Source organism: Artibeus jamaicensis, unplaced genomic scaffold (genome assembly GCF_021234435.1).
Source record: "Artibeus jamaicensis isolate MK-2021 breed Jamaican fruit bat unplaced genomic scaffold, CSHL_Jam_final scaffold_847, whole genome shotgun sequence".
NCBI classification, from domain to species: Eukaryota; Metazoa; Chordata; class Mammalia; order Chiroptera; family Phyllostomidae; genus Artibeus; species Artibeus jamaicensis.
The window spans coordinates 30,122,004-30,139,920 of record NW_026522057.1 but is presented as its reverse complement, the minus strand read 5'-3'; the positions used below and the strand labels follow the sequence as shown (position 1 = coordinate 30,139,920).

Here is a 17,917-nt window from a genome sequence, read left to right as displayed (position 1 = left end):
AGAGCACAACGGGGCCAGGTCCCTGGTCGGGGAACACAAGGGGCAACTGATGGACGCTTCTCTCTCACATCAATGTTTCTCTTGCTCTCTTTCTCCCTCCCTTCCCCTCTCTCTAAAAAAGAAATAAAATCTTTTTTTAAAGATTTATTTATCTTTAGAGGGGAAGGGAAGGAGAGAATATCAATGTATGGTTGCCTCTCGTGCGTCCCCTGCTGGGAACTGGCCTGCAACCCAGGCACGTGCCCTGACTGGGAATCAAACCACGATCCTTTGGTTCACAGACCCGCACTCAATCCACTGAGCCACACCAGCCAGGGCAATAAAAACTTTAAAAAGGAAAAAAAGACTCAACACCAGCCGCCTATGTGTTCACAGGACCCCAGAGTCCACCAAGGGACAGGGCGTCCCCAGGGTACACCTCCCTCCTCGCTGACCAGTGGCACTAGGCCCAGGCCACCCCGAGGGAGCCGCCCTGCGCTCGGGCCCCCCTAGGACAAGGGCCAGCCCGGCCACCAGCTGGTCCCCACGCTCCCCCCAAACACAGCAGGTGCTTGGGGAGGGCAGGTGCCCACCTTCCCTCGTCCTTCCCCAGGTGCCCCACCCACACGGACGCCTGCCACCTGTGCAAACCGCTGCGTCCCTGTCCCACTACACACGGGCCGCCGGGCGCGGCCCGAGATCCCAGGGCTCAGGAGCACCCTGGACCCCCAGCTGCACCAGGCACCAGGCGGGGCACCGCCACCCGCCCCGCCCCCAGCAGCCCACACAGGCCCCTTTGTGCTCCCGCAGAGCCTCCTCCGGGGGAGGCGGGACAAAGCCTGGAGCCCCCCAGGCAGGCCCCCCCCACCCCTCTGCTCACCAGCATCGAGCCAGCAGCCCCTCCCCCTCCCCCACTCTTTTGTTCCAGTGAAAGAATTTGGGGAACCAGAGACAATATGGCTTATATTTTCAAAACTGGAACCAATTACAACTTCAGTCAGTTGGATGTTCCCTCCGAGCTGGAGCGCAGGTCGGTGGGTCTGCGCCAGCACGGAGGGGGCACCAGGAGGTGCTGCGGGGTTCAGACCAGGGAACCGAGCGAGGGGCTGCTGCACTGCGGGGGCAGGACCCTCGACCCAGCCTGCACACCCAGCCTGCACACCCAGCCTGCTCACACCCAGCCTGCACACTCAGCCTGTTCCCTTGGCCTCTCTTCCAAGGAGACGGTGCCTAGGTGGGGGCCCTGCAGCCCCTCCCCTTTACTGCTCCCTGACGGCCACATCTGCCACATCTGCCCCCCAGCTGGCCACCCCCCCAGGAAGCCCACCCAAGGGCTGCTCACAGGCCCCGCCTCCTGGCGCAGATGCTTCCGCCCGCCCTGCCCAGGGTTCAGAACAGGACAGGGACCCGGGTTCTGCTCCCTTCTCCCCCAAAGCAGAGGTCACGGGGACCCACCAGATGACGCCCTGGCACCGCCCAGGAGACGGCCAGAAGGTTCCAGGTCCTCAACGGGTGGGCCGAGACTCCAGCCCCAGCTCCCCGAGCAGCGGCAGCTGCCGGGCCCCCCAGGCCTCCCAGGCCCCGGTTCCTCTTCTACAAGCACAGGAAGTGAGGGTTTGACGGGGCGTCACAGGCAGAGCAGGACACAGGGACAGGCAGGTGCTCTGGGCTTCCAGGCCCTCTGCCCACCCCGAAGGGCTGTCCCCACGGGGGCTGCTCTGGAGCAAAGCCAAGCCTGGAGCCTGGACCCCAAGGAGCTTGGGGCACGCTGCTCCCCCAGCACCCCAAAGCTGGGTCTCTGAGCCTCGGGCCCTGAACTGGGTGAGACAGGCTCCCTCCCTCTGGCCACAGAGCCCCCACTGCATGTCTGAGCCCCTGAGGGACGCCTGGCTCCCTCCCCATGGTGCCCTGCCAGCCCTCACCCCCTCTGGTACCCAGGAGGCCAAGTGCAGGGGTGTGTAGGGGTGGAGAGGCTGCTCGGCCCATAGGGTGCTCCAGCCCATGTGGCTCCATGTGGACACCTCGACAGGCAGGTGAAGACAGAGTCTGGTGGAAGCCCAGCCCTAAGGCGTCACCACTATTTCCCAAAGGATGTGACCAGGGACAGGCCACACTCCAGAGTCACCTCTTTGCTGCCCCCGCCCCCCCTGCCCAGAGGGACTTCGGCAGCAGCTGTGGGGCTGACTGCCCGGCCACAGCCCTGTCCCAGCAACGCCCCCAAAGGCAGCTGGCCACCAGGACGGAAGTGCTCCGCCCACCCCCACGGTGATGCCCAGCAAAACCCAAGTCTAGCAGCACAAACGAGCCCCCTGGTCCTCGAAGCATCTCTCCCCAGCCCCCTGTCACCATAGTTACAGACCCTGAGGAGGGGCGAGGCACAGCGGTGCTCCCGGCGGGGACCACAGATGCTTCGCAGTGGGGTGGGTGGCCTCTGAGCAGCCCCCAGGGGCGCCGGGCACGGACCCTCAGCCCCTGGAGGGGCCCTTCTTCCATTTCTGCGAGAAGCAGCCCTCCCAGAACCCAGGGATGGGCAGGCTCAGCGCGGAACCTTCCAGTGAACAGAGGGCACTCGACCAGCCAGCAGAGTGGCCAACCCGACAGCTTCCCAACCGTCGGCACTCCCCCAGCTACTGCCGCCCCCCGAACTCTGGTAGCATCCCCCCACCGAAACCCCTGCCCTCAGCCCGGTGCTGGGGGATGGGCAGGGAACAGCGGCAGGGGAGGGGCCCCTCTACAAGCAGGGGGACCTTCTGTTCCCCACAGTTCCCCGATCTCCTCCGGTTGCCTGCTGGGCACCGGGAAGTGTGGACGCTCATCTCCGGGTGTCTGCCCCGGCGTCCGCCTGGAAGAAGCCCCCAGCTGCTCGCCGGAAGCAAGTTCAAAGGCCCGGAAACCGCCTGGGAGCATCTGGTCTGTGTGGCGGCGGCAGGAGGCGGCGTGGCTCTGTGCCTGTGGCTTCTGTGCCTGTGCCCGCAGGACCCTGCGGGGGAGCCCTGCGGGGTGCGACCGGCAGAGGGGGGGGCCAGAGGTCACCCTGGCTCCCGTCACTCAGAGAACTGTGGGGAACGTTTGCGGGGATGCTTCTGACATTTTCACACTGTGCACTGTGCAGAAACTGTCCCCCGCCCCACGCCTGCCTGGAGCCAGCGAGCCCGGGCCCCCCACAAGCGCTTCCCCAAGTGACTGAGAGGCTTGGCTTCCATGGCTGTCGGACTTCAGTTTCTGATGTGCCCCTTTTCTCAACCGACTGCCTCAGGTCGGACCCCCGGGGCCCCCACGTTCCAACATCAAGGACATGGGAGACTCCGGTGAGGTGGCCGGGCAGCTCGGAGACCCCCTGGGACAAGCGCTCCCCCCCACCTGCCTGCGTCCACACCTCCACCCCACCCACAGAAGGCACGACTGAGGAGTCCTGAGGGTGCTGGATACAAGGCGTCAGGGTCGGCCCCGCACCTCACAACTCGGGTGGGCAGCGGGGCCCAGGGCGATGGACAACGGCCATCGGTGAGGGTCCTGCCCCCTGGGCACAGCCAGAGCCTCGCGCCTGGCAGGGGCCCCACTCACCGTGCTGGCAGCGGGGGCCCTGGAAGCCTGGGGGGCAGTGGCACAGTCGGGCTGAGCCGGGCTCACAGCTGCCACCGTTGAGACAGAGGCCGGCGCTGCAGTCAGCTGTGGAGAGAGGGGCGGGGGCCCGTGAGCGCGGCAGGAGTCTGGGGGCTGCGCCCAGCCCACCCTCCAGGGCGGAGTCCCGAGAGCACACCCACCCAGGAAGTCAACCCACCAGGCGAGGCCTTGGGCCAGACGGGACCCAGGCCCTCCCCCCACCGCAGCAGGGACCACACCTGAGGGCTGCGTCCCCACACCTGGAGGTCCGGCTGGCTGGCAGCCGGGCCCTGCTGCTATGGCCCCCGCATTGCCCCCCCCCAGCCACATGTGGTCTAGGCCCAGAGGAGCCCCTCTGGGTGGGGCGAGACCCCACAACAGCCTCTCCACACGCCTGAGCATTTATGGGGGAAAGAGCTCAGTTCTGCCCAAGCCACTTCCCTGGGAGCCCAGGGGCAGAGCAGGCCCCTTTGGCTTTGCCCCTCTGTCCCCGTTTCTGCCGCCCAAACCTGGCCTTTCACTCCATGCTGGCTGCGGGCTGGGGGGCCCAGATCACGTGCCCCCATGCCAGCCCTCCCCCGAGACCCTCATTTCAGGGAGAAAGCCCCACTCCAGGCTCCCGGGGAAGGACCGAGCCCCCCAGGCTGGCTCCACAGCCTCCTCGCGGGGACCACTGCCCACCACACAGGTGGGTCCCTGAGGACAGGCAGGGGGACAGGCGCCCTCTGCCCAGAGCCAGGCCCAGCTCTCAAAGCCTCTGCGGGCTGCAAGTCTGGACTCAAGCCAGCCACCGTGCGTCTGCGAGCCTGTCCTGTGGATGGCGGCGGTGGGGGTCAAGAGACCACAGACCCCACTGACAAAGCCCACCGCCCCTCCCGGCCCTGGCCCCCAGCCCCAGACACTGAGCCCTGGAGAGCAGATCCGAGTGGGCAGCAAGTCCCTGCAGTCCCAGGACTGCCCGGATGCGGGGATGCAGACCCTTGCAGGCTCGGTCCTGGGCGTGCTGGGCAGGCTGTGAGCCACGGCCCCGCCCGGCCTCACCGAGGGCAATGCTGCGCCGAGCACCCCGAGCGTGAGCACTGCGGTGCTGGGACCCGTGGGCCGCAGCGGGGGAGGGGTGCTGGGCCTGCTATGCAGAGTGTGAGCGCACACGGGTGTGCGTGGCAGCGCTGCCAGTCCCCACACTGGGCTCGGGGCTGAGTGCAGCCTGACCCCAGGGAGGGCCACCTGCCAGGGCCACCTGCCTGCAGGACCGCAGCTGGGTGCAGGGGCTCACCCACAGCTCCGCCTCCAGGGGCCGGGGTCGCAGGCATGGAGCCAGGGCTTCATCTGGTCCATGGCTCCAGTGGGCAGGAGCTACGGCGCAGCCCCTCGTGGGCTACCACGGCCTCGCACCTTCCAATCTCTGTGCTGCAGGGGTCTCTTCCCCAGGCAACTGCAAGGCCCCGGCCCCCGCTCCTGTCACACGGGCCACCCGTGCCCTGGGCGGAGAGGGAGGCTGTCCCCGGCCCCACTGGAGCCAGCACCACCTGCCGGTCCCTCGACCCCTTTCCCTGCTCCCTGCCTCATTTTCCTGCTCGGCGTTTTGTGCTGACACCATTGGGCAGGGAATTTACCCTCCCCGTCCTCACTCCCTCCAGGACCGACCACAGGGCGGGAGTCTGTCCCCGCCGCCCTCCCACAACCTGCAGGCCCTCTCGCAGTTTGTGCAATGTATCACCTGGGCCAGGACTTCTCCTCAGCCCGGACACTGTGTTACTGTTTTCACTTCATTGTTACTTTGTCTCCCTTTCTTTTGGAAGAGTTAGTTTGGAAACCACTACACGGCCTGTCTCTGGGTGCACGTGGCTGCAGTGACGACTCTGGCAAGTCGGAACCTCCCAGCGGTAGGCAGAGCTCCCCTTTCCCAGGGCGGGCTCCTCCCGCCCCATCCCGCCCCCCTGCCGGCCCCCAGAGGGACGGGGAGCCCAGGCGAACCAAGGGTGTGAGCAGATGTGTCTTCCTGGCTGCGTCTGTTTCAGAGTGGGCGTGCGGGGATCCGGGAGTCCGAGCTGCTCCAGGCCAGGAACTGCGTCCTTCGATGAGGGGGATCCAGGACCCAGGGCAGCTATGGCTGAACCAGCGTGACGGTCCAGGCAACATGTGTTCCCCCAGCCGGGGTAGGCGTGGAAGTCAGTTCCGCTGGGCGGGAAGAACTTGAACCCCAGCAGCCACGGGTCAGAGCCCAGCTGCCCCCCAGGGCACAAGGGGCCATGCAGATCCGGGGAAGCCCCGGGCATCCCGCACCACTGCCCTGTCCAGCTGACACTTTCTTTCGGTCACCTCCAGGTCACCGTGCTGCTAAGTGGCTCTCAGAGGAATCTCAGCTCCATCCGAAGCTTCCTGCCATTCTCCCCACGGGCAACCGCCTTCTCCTCGTTCCGACGCCCACACCACGGGCCCCGGGGCCGTGTCCCACACGCCTCGTCTCCAGGTCACATCCAAACGAAGTTTCACTGTGGCCATTGGCCCTGCCCCTGCCTGACCACCTCTCAATGTCCCTTGGCCACTGAGAGCGGCCGGGTCACTGGACTCAGCTGTCACTCGGGCCTCTTCCCAACAAGCCCGGAGCCCCCTCCAGGGAACTTGGGAGAAGTGGGCGCTCTTTATTCTCGGAACCTGCTCCTGGGGCCATTTCACAATCCCCGTCCGTCTGTCTGTCCGTCACTACTGCTGAGAAGGTAGAGGGGCCCCTGGTTCCCCTAGCCGGCCTGCGTGCGCGAGGCTTGTTCTCACGCACAGAGTCACTGCTCCGTGGAGCCCGCTGGGCAGTCACTGCGCACACGGTGATGAGCAGGACGCACCCGTCCCCAAGTGGGGGCCCTGTGGGCTTCCCACGGGTGTGGGGTTTTCCTGGGAACCTCTCCTGGCTTGATCTCCTCTGATGGACGAAGCGAGGACACCCAATGAGACGGTCACTCGGCCTTCACTGGTCCTGCGACCTCAGCCAACCCTCCGAGGCTCAGAGCGCAGCGTGAACAGAGGAGACCCTCCGACCTCCGGACGCAGGCTCCGGACTGTGTCAGCCACCCCGCTGCTGTGACCCCAGACAATGACCCCGTGCGGCACCCCCACCCAGGGCGAGATCCCAGGCTCCCGCCCAGTGCCCCCTGTGGGGCCCCACGCCCACCCCTCGCAGCTGGCAACCCAGACTCCGTGGCCACCCGAGCGGCCAGACTACAGGGCTCTCCCCGGACCCCTGAAGCAGATAAAAGCCAAACACATCAGTAAGGAATCCTGCCCTAAAACAGAATTTTACAAACGAACGACCAAGAAAGCCAAGCTTCAGGTTCCGAATGCATGTTGTAACCTCGTCCCAGGGAGACCTCCCGAGGGGCCCTGTCCCGTGGGGACCCTGGCTGTGGTCGTTCTGCCCCATGTCTCCTGGCAGATGTGACGATCCACATGCCCAAGGCCAGGCCCAGGGGCTGAGAGCCCCCCACCTGGGGAGGGTGGCAGCCAAGACCCACTCTGAGCTGAGGGACGCCCCACCAGCCGTATCCCCACGCCGGCCGCCGGCCAGGACGGGGCAGCGTCACCCCTCATCCCGCAGCGAGGACGGAGCTCAGCTCAGACCGAGCGGGCAGGGGAGACGGGCCCCAGACCACCGGGCCTCGGCCTCCACTCCTCCTGCCCAGACCGGGACGGTCACTCCCAGAGCTGGGGGGAACCAAGGGCTCAGGACCCCAGCCCGGGGGTGCAGAGCACACACGGTCCTGGGACCGTTGCTGGACGGGCCTGGACCTGCAGCTGGCTCCCGACCCCCAGCCCAGGAGCCCGGCCACACGCCCTGCGCCCATGTCCCCTCCTGGGTGGAGAGACCAAGCCTCTTCACACTGACCCTGGGGACGGGGACACAGGCCAGACCCCGCTGCCTTCCTGTCCCCCATTATCACGTCAGGACTGCTGGAGCTGTGCGGGGGGGGGCTCCCCTCAGCAGGCCTGGGGAGCCCCTGCCCCCGTGGGGCGGAAATGGGAACCTGGCTTTGATGTCTGCCCTGCGCCCACTCAAGAGGCCCCTTTGTTCTCCCAGACGCCACCCCCCCCCAGGAGCTGCACACACCAGGCCTGCGATCAGGCCTCAGACAGAAGGGCAGCTGTTGGGGGGGCAGCGGGCCAGCTTCCACCCTGCTCCCAGCCCCCACGGTCCCTCCAGCCCGGGGCCGGGGCGACTTCCTTCTCCTCCGCCCTCCACTCCCTTCCGGGAGGGAGTTGTTCATTTCCTCTCCTGAGAAAACATCCCCACGTCCTGTCCTTCCCCTTCTCTCCTGCGGTTCACGTAAGGTCTCCTTTGGCCCCCGTGTTTTCGGTGTGAGGAGAAACCCAGGGGCCCCGAGGTCACGCTGTGACGGGCCCCTGACGTCTGTGTCCCATCCCAGTCACAGAGGGCCCGCTGTGGGTAACCCCTGGGTGTGGTACTCGAGACCCCAGGCACCCCTCACGTGACGGGATGCCACGCCGTTGCTTCAGGGGACACGAGACCACCGGCCGGCCTCTCAGGGGAGGGACGCAGACTCCGCCAGCCTCCCCAGCCCTCTTTGGGGGCAGCAGACCCCCCATCCCCACGAGCTCCAACTTGGCACCAAGCAGAGGCTTCCCGACAGCCGGCCAGGGCCAGACGCACCCACCAGGACACACTCTCTGGGGCGGCAACCGTCCCTTCAGTGGAGGGCAGGCAGGCTGAGGCAGGGCGGAGCAGCCCTCCTGCTCCCACTGAGGCCGGGGCCCGGTGCCCAGGCCGGCCTTTGGGGGGACAGAGTGGTGTCAGACAGCAGGGACGGGGGTTAGTGGGGGGGGTGGGGGTCACGCTCCATGACCCTGACCCATGCCAGGCTCAGAGGCGCCCGAGACCCCTCTGGGTGGCTCTCCCTCCTGACCCCACCAGCACCAGCACGGGGGACACCCTGGTTCCTTTCCTCTTGTGTTACTTTGTCCTAACAGCCTTTGGTGACACGCCAGCGGAACGTGTGGCCCCGTGACAGGCCCCACCAGGAGCAGGCCATGGGGGTGGGGCCGCGTCCCCAGGCAGCTGGGAGGGACAGTCCCCAGACACACAGCCGCTTTGAGGGAGACTCAGCGTCCGCAGGTGGCACGGGTGGGCGGGGACACTCACCGGAGGGGCAGCCCTGGGCGCCGGGCCGCTGGCTCCACCCGGGGCAGCACCTGAGCACCGTCCGGGCCTCTGTGGTGTACACCTGCGTGTAGCTGGCGTAGTAGCTGGTTCTGGAAAAGAGGGGGAGGGAAGGGCTGGAGGCACCGCACCCGCCCTCCGGTCCGTCCTCTGCTGTCCCCGTCGCAAAGCTGAGTGTGAGGCTCGGAGGTGCCCCGGTGCACGCCGCCCGGAGCCAGGGAAAGGCCTCCTGCAGTGCTCCGCCCCCTCGGCCCCCTCTGGCAGCCCAGCTCCCTGCCGGCTCAGGATGGGTGCTGGCTGTGGTCACGCAGACAGTCCTGGAGGGCCGGGGGGGGCAGACACCAAGTGCCCTGCTGACCGGCAGGGCCACCTTCCAGAATGGACCCCGGGGGTCCAGGTGCCCAGTTCAGGGCAGGCCGTGCCGCGGGTGGGGCCTGCTCAGGGCCCAGGCCCACCGGTGGGCCAAGGAACTGGACACAGGCCTGCTCTGGAATGTCTATGGGGGGGGGTCCCTTCCCCTCCCAAGGTGAGTAGTGCTGAGCCAGGACTCCTGCACCTGGGCTGCACCCTCGTCTGCAGAGGGGGTCTTCACAGGCATCCTCAAGTCAAATGAAGAAGGCCTGCCTTGGGGTGGCCCCGAATTCAGCAACTGGGGTCCTCGTGAGAAGAGGGAGGTCCGGGCACAGACAGCAGAGGGACAGCAGAGGGACAGCAGAGGGACGACAGAGGCTGGTGCGATGCACCTACCAGCCCAGGACCGCGGCCGATGGGCGCCATCCCCAGATGCTGTCAGAGCCTCGGAGGGAACCTCCCACACCTGACGTGGGGCTGCTGGCTGCCGGGAGGAGGGTCGTTGGAGCCACCCCGTCTGGAGGAGGGGGCTGGCCGGGCCACCTCGAGGCCCTCAGGCACAGTGACCCCCCTACCCCAGCCCCCTCTGCCGTCCGCAGGAACCGGACCCAGGCCCAGCCAGCACCACTGGGTCAAGGACCCTTGAGCCGCTGCGAGTGGCTGGAGAGCCTGGACTGGGGTCGGTCTCCAGGACATGAAAGGCCCCCCAGGTGTGCTGGGGCAGCGGCCTGGGGCCCTGGGCCCGCCGACGGTCAGGCCGCTTCCGGGAAGCAGGGCGCTGAACGCACTGTGCACGCGGTCAGGGGCTCCGCAAACACCGTCTTGGCAGGACATGAAACGGCCTGCCTGCGGAGAAGCCGCCGCCGCCGCGGGGACGCCTTTGGCAGCCGGAGTGTTTGAGCCCGTCCCTCGTAAATATCCGTCCCTCTCCGGGGCTACGTGCGGATCCTCGCAGTCCCTGGAAGCCCGGGCGGCCCGGCCCACCTGCCACCCGCCTGCAGCCCCCCAGGCGTCCTGAGAGTGGACCCTCACGGACCCACAGCTCACAGACACTTCAAAGGGGCAGCAGCGCCACAGGAGCTGGTTCACAGCAGGGCCACTGTCACAGGAAGACGGGGCTGCAAGCCCGGTGCGCAGCCCTCGGCCCCTGCGGCCGCCCAGGAACCCAGGCCACAGCACAGCTGGGTCTTGGGGTTGGAGGCCTCTGCTGGGAGGGCCCACCCGTGGGCTCTGCGCGCCAAGCAGCCTTTTCCTGCCTTCCCCCCCCCCTTTCTGCCTTCCTTCCTTTTGGGTGGGTGCTCCCTACGGAGGCAGGCAGGCCCCAGGGCGGCCTGTGTCAGCTGGCTGGAGGGTTTGTGGAGAAGCACCCATAATGTGCTAGGAGAAGTGACGTGGACAAGGAGGACTGGACGCTCTTCTGGGCCCAAGAGGTGACGGGAGGGCTGGGGACTCGTCCGAAGAAGCCGGGGTGTCCTGGGGTCCTGAAGGAGGAACCGGCAGGGCCACTGGAGGGCCATCTGGACAAGGTGTTCGGGGAAACCTCCCCCGTGGGGACAGTGACCTTAGCTCAGGAGTTGTGAGAGGCGACAGCTAACACCCCAGGAGCACTCTGGAAGAGGGGCGAGGCCAGGCCCCCAAAACACTCAGCGCTGGTTCGAGGAGAGCCCACAGGACACCTGATGGCGGGGGCACAGAGGTGCGAGATGCCCCGCTCACCGGCAGTGGGTCCTGGGGCCGGGACCACCCTGGGAGGAGCCGAGGGGGGCCGGGAGCTGGACCTGCCCCACAGGCCAGGGACCCAAACGGTGCCGCTGGAACACCGAGGTGGGCCTGCCGAGTGGCAGGGGACAGCCGGGTGTCCTAGAGCCCAGAGGTACAAGCAGAGGAGCCTGCTCCGCCTCCGGAGCCTTCCCAGGAAGGAAACTCCAACACGGAACGAGGACCCCTCGGCTGCCAGCACAGCAGGTGCCGCGCCGCCGTGGCCCCATGAGCAGGTGCCGGGCAGCGGGGCCTCCCAGACAGGGGCTCTCCCCCTCCGCCCAGACGCCCGGCACAGGCTCTGGAAACCTGCTCCCGCCGGCCCAGCTGAGCGTGACAGCCGCCCCCCCACCGCCTCACAGCAGCCCCTCAGCACGCAGCCGGCCCAGGGCCGGGGCTGCTCCCAGAGTCACGCCCTTCACAGCCCCGGTTGCTGGGGGGCAGGGGGTGCAGCTAATGTGACCTCGTCCCGTCTGGTGATCACAGGCACATTTGCCACGTGTGGCGGTGGGGCTGGAAGGACACGCTGCGTGTGAAGTGCACACCCCGGGGGACACGGGAGGGCCTGGGGCTCCGGGGGCTCTTCCCTCGTGGGCGGGCCACCCCGAGCCGGAGGGTATCTGGCCACCTCCCGGACTCCACCTGCGGCTGCGGTGGCTGTCTGCTCCACCAGCTCCCGTCACAGCAGACCCGCCAGGGCGCACTGCTGGGTCCCCGGGGAGGGGGACCGCCAGTTGTCCCCCTGCTGAGAGCCATGGTCAGAGCCCAGCCACACCTCCTGGCCTCCACTTTCAACACTCGGGCCCAGGCCCCACACCGAAGGCCTGCGCAGGTGACTCCCCCAAAACCTCGCTGACGGGCCAACGCCTTCCCCAGACCTGGCCAGGGCTGCCGGCAGCTTCCACGCTGGGGAGTTGCCGGAGTGGAGACCCGCCCACCACGGCTCCGCAATCAGGCAGATTTCGGGAGTGTGACGGGGAGGTGTGCAAGGGCACTCCCTGAACGTGGTGTTGAAATAAAATCTTGAGCAATAAAAGGTCTCGCACAGGCTTGGGCACGAGGCCCAGGGGTCAGGCAGCAGCTCCGCCCGGGGGGGGGCCCTCCATTTCACCCCCTCATGTGGCCAGCAGACACCCAGCTCCGCAGGGTCCCCAACCCCCCGAGGGGTGGTCCCACTCAGTGACCCCATCTTTCCCCCACAGGGTGGCCGCCTCCCCGCCAGGTCCCCGCCCCAGCTGCCCACAAAGGCCCCAGGGGCCAGCTGAGCAGCGTGGCCCTGTCCTAGCCTCAGGAGACCGCCCCCCAGGGGGTGTGAGAGGCCGGGTCCTCCATCAGACGAGGGGCTGCAGCTGGGGGGTACAGGCGGCAGCCTGACACGGGACGGTCCCCCAACCCAGGCCCCGCTCCCACACTGGACCCACGTACCTCCGCTCGTGGCTGACGCACCACGCCTGCCGCCCACAGCCCGGCCTCCACACGGGCACCGTCCGGCTGAAGGCCCGCACGCAGGGCTGGCGGCGGCCCACCAGGGTCAGCTCCTGCTCCGCACACACGTGGGGCCTGGGGCAGAGGACAGCCCGTCAGCACACTCGCCGCCCACGGCCACCGGCCCACCCCAGTGTCCACGGCGTCAGCGGGAGCAGGGACAGGGTTGACTTGAGTCTGCCTGACTCAGACTCTAGATCCCTCCACCCCAGCTCCCCCGGCCTCTGAGACGTCCCCAGGGCTGGTCACGCTGGGGCGCGAGGCTGAACGGGACCGGCAGAGCCAGCAAGGCGTGGGTGAGAGAGGACGCCCAGGGAGTGTGGCGAGGTGGGGGCCGGGGGACAGCATGGGGGGCGGGGGTGCTGCCTCTCCCGGAAACCACCACTCCACGCAGTCCGGGGCCCCAGCACCCGTGAGTGTTTGGGGGACGTGCCCACTGAGGAAGGAGGTGACGGTGGTGGGGACAGGAGCGCCCTGCCTGCTCCGAGGCCACACAGGGTGCTCCAGTTCAGGCGCAGCGTGGGGAGGAAGCCGAGGCCTCGCTGCCTCGTGAAGTCTTCAGAGCCAGCGGATTCCACGGGGCCTCCGAGGAAGACACCTCCCCCCGGCGCACGGCCAGGCTCTGGCCCACCCAGAGGGGCCCAGGGCCCCTCCCCCACTCCCACCTGCATCCCCAGACCTGCCAGATGACGTGGTACGGCCCGGCTGCCTTCACCTCCAGCCATCTGGCCTCGTGACCACCCTCCCTGCCTGCAGCTGGTCTGCTGGCTGCCTGGCGCTCCCAGGATCCGCACTCGAGGCTCTGGCCCGCTCTGGCCAGCCACCCGGGCCCAAGGCCAGGCGCACGTGTGCGCACGCACACACGCAAACATATGCAAATGCAGATGTTCACAGACGTGCACTCACAAGTAAGCACACACACACACATACACTCATACCTGCCCTCTGGCTCCAGGTGGGCTTGGCCCGTGGGAAGACCCTCAGGATACTGGAGGGCGAGGGGGGAGCGTGGAGGCAGAAAGATGCCGGGGTATTTGTCCCGCATTCCTTCCCACCGGGCAGCTGGGCAGGGCTGTGACCCTCACCCGGGACCCAGTGTGCTCGGGCAGCGGTCCCCAGCCGCAGCGATCTCTGTGCCCGTCACCCCAGCGGGGAGCCGCCTTCCCACGGTGGCCCCACTGACCCTCACTGGGCCCTGGCCCCCCGGGAGGGAGAGGAGTCCCCACTGGCCTCGCAGACGGCAGTGAAGGGGAAATGAGGCAGCGAGCAGAGGGTCCGGGCGGCGCTGTGGGTGGCAGCTGCTGTCACCATCAGTGCTGGGACCCCATGGCAGGGAACGAGCCCAGGCACCTCGGTGCCATCTGCACGCTGACGTCAGCCCAGATGAGCCCCTGCAGGTGTTCTGTCATCTTTGCTCCAAGTGCTGGGCCCACGCCCATGGCGGCAACAGGCGCCAACTCCCAGCCTCCATAAGAAACAGGACCCTGAACCGGCCCCAGGCTGTGGACGGCCACCGTGCACGACTCTCCCATCATCCGAGGACAGAGGCGACGCGGAGGGGGGCAGTTGCCAGCACGGGCTTTGGCACCGACAGCCCAGGCCTGGGGCCACTGGCGGCCGAGCGCTGCTGACCCTCGGGGAGCAGCTGCAGGGGGTGTGGCGGCGGCTGAGGGCCTGCATCGGAGCTGCTTCGTCTGGAGTTCGGCACAGGCCGGGCTCGGGGACAGTCCCTGCGTGCCTGGGTCCCAGGGTCCCACCACCCCTGGGACGTCACCACCGTGCCCTCACGCTGACTCCAGCTCAGCACACAGGATGCCAATATCGGGGTCTCGGGGAGGTGACACCGCTGAGTGCAGGTTCTGGGGTGCAGGGGCGTGGCACTGCCACCAGGCAGCTGGAGGAAAAGTGCCCCTCGAGGTGAGGCAGGAGTCCCGGGGGCTGGGGGCTGCCATCCCAAAGCCCCCTTCCTTCCCCCCACAAACCTCAGCCATGCGGGCAACTGCTCATCTCGAGATGGCCACGCCGAGGGTCCCAGCAGCCACTCACACACACCCACTCTGGCCACACTCCCACCCCCTGACAGCGTGTCCCTACCCCCCATAGACACCTGCCTGCCTCTGCAGGCCTGTGGCCCCCCAGCTCCCCCCACATGCAGGGGCCCCCCCTCTACATGTCCCTGAAAATGGGGAGCCTCAGAACTGGGTGGCTCCTGACCCCACTGCAGGGAGGAGAGGGGAGCCCTGGGTTGCTTTTCCCTCCAAGAAGCTCCTGGCCCCTCAGGAGCACAAGTCAGCGGCTTCCCCGTGTGGGCATATGGAGGGAGAGGGGTAGGGAGGGCGGAGGAGGGGACAGAGACTGGGCCCTCACCCCAAGCACATCGCAGGTCTAAGGGGTACCTGCCAGACTCCCAGGGCCGGGCAGGAGTAAAGCTCAGGGAAGGTGGTCTCCAGCCCCAAAGTGACCCCAGCTCCATGGGAGGGGGACCCTCCAGGCAGAACGGGGCTCCTAGAGGCTGGTGACCTTTGCCCAGAGCTGGAGGGCACCAGATTTGTCCCTTCAGGGTGTGTGGTTCCAAGCCCCTAGACCCCAGGGTGAAGGTCCCCTGGCTGCAGGCCCTTCACCAGGAGGATGACTGGGTGGCCGAGAAGTGTCTCCAACCGTCTGCATTCACCGGCCCTGTTTTGACCCTCACAGCTGGCCCCTGAGCCTGCCTCCCCCGCCTGGGCCCAGCAGACGCGAGGAAGCCCCGTTCCAGCCCCGGGGCCACGAGCATCTGAGGGGCACAGCAAGAGCTGCCCACGAGACCGGACTTGACCTTGGAGGGCCCGGCCCTCCCTGGACGGGCAGAGTCAATGTCACCAGCTGACTGGCTGTCTTCCCAGCACGGCTGGCCAGAGGGGACTGCAACCCTTGGGGAAGCAGACGTGCAAACCCTGCAGCCCCAGACCACGGCCAGCCGGAGCTCCAGCATGTGGGGGCATCGTCTCCCTGCCCCCAGACCCTGCTCCCACTGCCTGCCCAGAAGGAGCCAAAGTACCAGCCGCATGGCTCCCACAGGTCCCCAAGGGCCCCGGGCACCTGGTGCTTGAAGTCAGTGGGACCCCCCCACAGCACCCTCCTCACTTTGCCCCCCCAAAAGGCCACCACAGAGGGTCAGGAAAGTGGCCAGATGCGGGGGGGGGGGGGGCTTCCCGTGCAGGTCAGGGAGGCAGGGAGGACAAGGCCTCTGAGGGCAAAGCACTTTCTGGGACCCTCGCAGCCCGCCCCCCGCCCCTCTGCTCCCACCAAGCTTCTGCTCAGCAGAACAGGCCATCCGCGTGGACACCTCTCCGGGGTGGGGCAGGAGGACACTGCTCTCGTCCAGCTGCCCGCCCGGCCCACCGCGACCCACGGCGGATCAGACAGGCCAGGTGCTCAGGAAGCAGAGGGACCTTGGAAGGCATGCTTGCAGGCACCAGCGACTCGACTCAACTCAACAGCGAGGGGTGATCCGAGAACGGAGCCTGGAGTGGCCGTGCCCAGAGCAAGGTGCGGGGCTGCCCAGCCTGCCTTGGGGGAGGAAACCAGGGTCTGCAGCCCAGAGGGATAGAGTGAGGAAGACTGGGGAAAAGCGTGAAGCAGGAGGCGCCTGAGGTCTCCTGCAGTCCATTAGCCCCCTGCCGGACAGGCTTTCTCAGCTGCTGGGGGCTTCCTGGGGCCCAAGGTGAGCAGGTGACCTCACCTGAGGGAAGGGGGCCCAGGAAGGGCGACTCGAGGTCTCCATTGAGTGGGCAGAGCCCTCGGAGCCTGCCCACCCTGACCGGCACCAGCAGGCAGGCAAGCGGCCCCCGCCGCCGTGGTAATCCCCTCCCAGGCTGCAGCGTCCGGGGGACACTCTCACCACTGGGGTGGCAGGAAGGAGGAAGGTCCCGTGTGGTGTTGGGGCTTGGGCAGCTCACATTTGCAGACGCAAAGGCCCCAACCCAGGGGCTGTGCTCCTTTGAAAAGGCCACAAGGAATCTTCCTTCTTGGGGCAAACCAGGACCCAGGGTGGAGTCCGGGAGTGCGGACATGCCCTGCCCCTGCTCCACCTGGAAGCCTGTGCTGCCCGGGGAGGAGCTGGACAGGAGGGCCTCACCCGGGGCCCGGGCCGCTGGCCCACCCCTGTGCAGCCCCTGGGCAGCCTTCCCAGGCTTGGCGGGCCCAGCACCCTGCTGCCAGCACAGGAGTAGGGGCCGTGGCAGGCTCCCCTCCCCCTCCCCCTCCTCAGGATTCGCTCACTCGGGCACCGGTTTCCCTCTGAGGCCAACAGAAGGATCGATTTGCTGTTTCAGAGAGACCGCCAAGCGGCCGGCAGCGAGTCATCTTTCAGAATTAAGTCCATCTCAGCGGGATCCGTGACCCCGTCTTCCTTCCCGTCCTGGTGCTGAATTCCTCCTCCTGTCTCTCAGCCCCAGAGCGCACGTGTTTAACACATAAACCAACTCTGCGCGGCCCCCCGTCGGGGCACAGCCCGCCCCTGCACGGGCCCCCGGGCCCCGGGAGACAGGCTTTGGAAGGAAGTGGAAACCGGCCGCTTCCTTTCTGCCTTCTCCAAGCCGGGCTCCCTGGGCGGACCCTGCCTGGCGAGGACCCAGATTCCCTCACCTCGGGTCCAGAGCGCAGCATCCGCCTTCGCCTGCAACCCTCACTTCCCCCCACCGAGGGAAGGGAGACGAGGAAGGGGAAGGGGAGAGGCCGTGGAAGGCCCCTGCCCCAGCCCTGGAACCTTGTCTCAGCCTCCTCCCCGCCAGTTTACGGCAAAGAGCCCACTGTTCGCGGGCCCCGGGGACAAAGCCTCCCAGGGGGCCCGGTCTCCGGACGTCCGGCCGAGCCCTCCCGCTCGCGCTACTCACATGCTAGGCTGCAGGCGGAGCAGGGCGCCAGCGCCCGCCGGCACGGCGGGGAGCAGCAGCACCAGGACCAGGGCCATTGCGCGTCCCGTCGCCTCCACAAGGACAGGCATCGCGCCCGCGGCGCCGCGCCGGGTCCCTCCTTCGGTGCCCAGCTCACAGGCAGCCCGGGCGAGCCCTCGGAGCAGCTGCCTCCACGTGCACCATGACCGGGCGCGGGGGAACAAGGAGCGCAGCCACAGGTGACCGCACCGGAGCCTGCAGCGGATCGCTGCAGGTGCGGTCCCGCTTCCCGCCCGCTCCCAGGAGGCAGCGGAGACCTGCGCGCCGCAGTCTACCCAGGAGCAGTGAGCCTTGAGCGAGCCCAGCCCCGCGCGCCACCGGCCTGCCCGCCTTAGCCCCGCCCCACGGCTGGACCCCAGACCCGACCCCGCCCGCGACCACGCCCCCAACACGCCCCTGCCTGCCCTGTTCTCGCCCCTCCCCGGCTCCCAGCCCCGCCCACAGTCCCGCTCGGGTCCTCGCTCCAGCCCCCTACCCCGGCCAGGCCCGCGCAACCCCTTCAGGCTTCCAGCTCTTCTCCGGCTGAAATTCCCGGTCCCGTGAGATCTGAGGGACCAACCCCGACCGGGAGAACCGCCAGGGGGCACGCCCCTCACCCTGGGCAACGGCTGCTCTTTGCGGACCCCGGACCCCAGAC

General features: G+C 67.8%; 1 protein-coding gene across 1 annotated transcript in view; it reads right to left on the bottom strand.

Moving 5' to 3' along the window:
- Positions 1-17,541, bottom strand: part of MEGF6 (multiple EGF like domains 6) — a 68,317-nt gene extending 50,776 nt beyond the window's left edge. The window contains exons 1-4 of the mRNA XM_037146996.2: positions 17,221-17,541; positions 12,287-12,421; positions 8,735-8,844; positions 3,544-3,648 (exon numbers count right to left, since the gene is read on the bottom strand). Coding sequence (XP_037002891.2) covers positions 3,544-3,648; positions 8,735-8,844; positions 12,287-12,421; positions 17,221-17,330 — 460 coding nt within the window. The 5' untranslated portion in view covers positions 17,331-17,541. The remainder of the gene's footprint in view (positions 1-3,543; positions 3,649-8,734; positions 8,845-12,286; positions 12,422-17,220) is intronic.
- Positions 17,542-17,917: the final 376 nt, after the last annotated feature.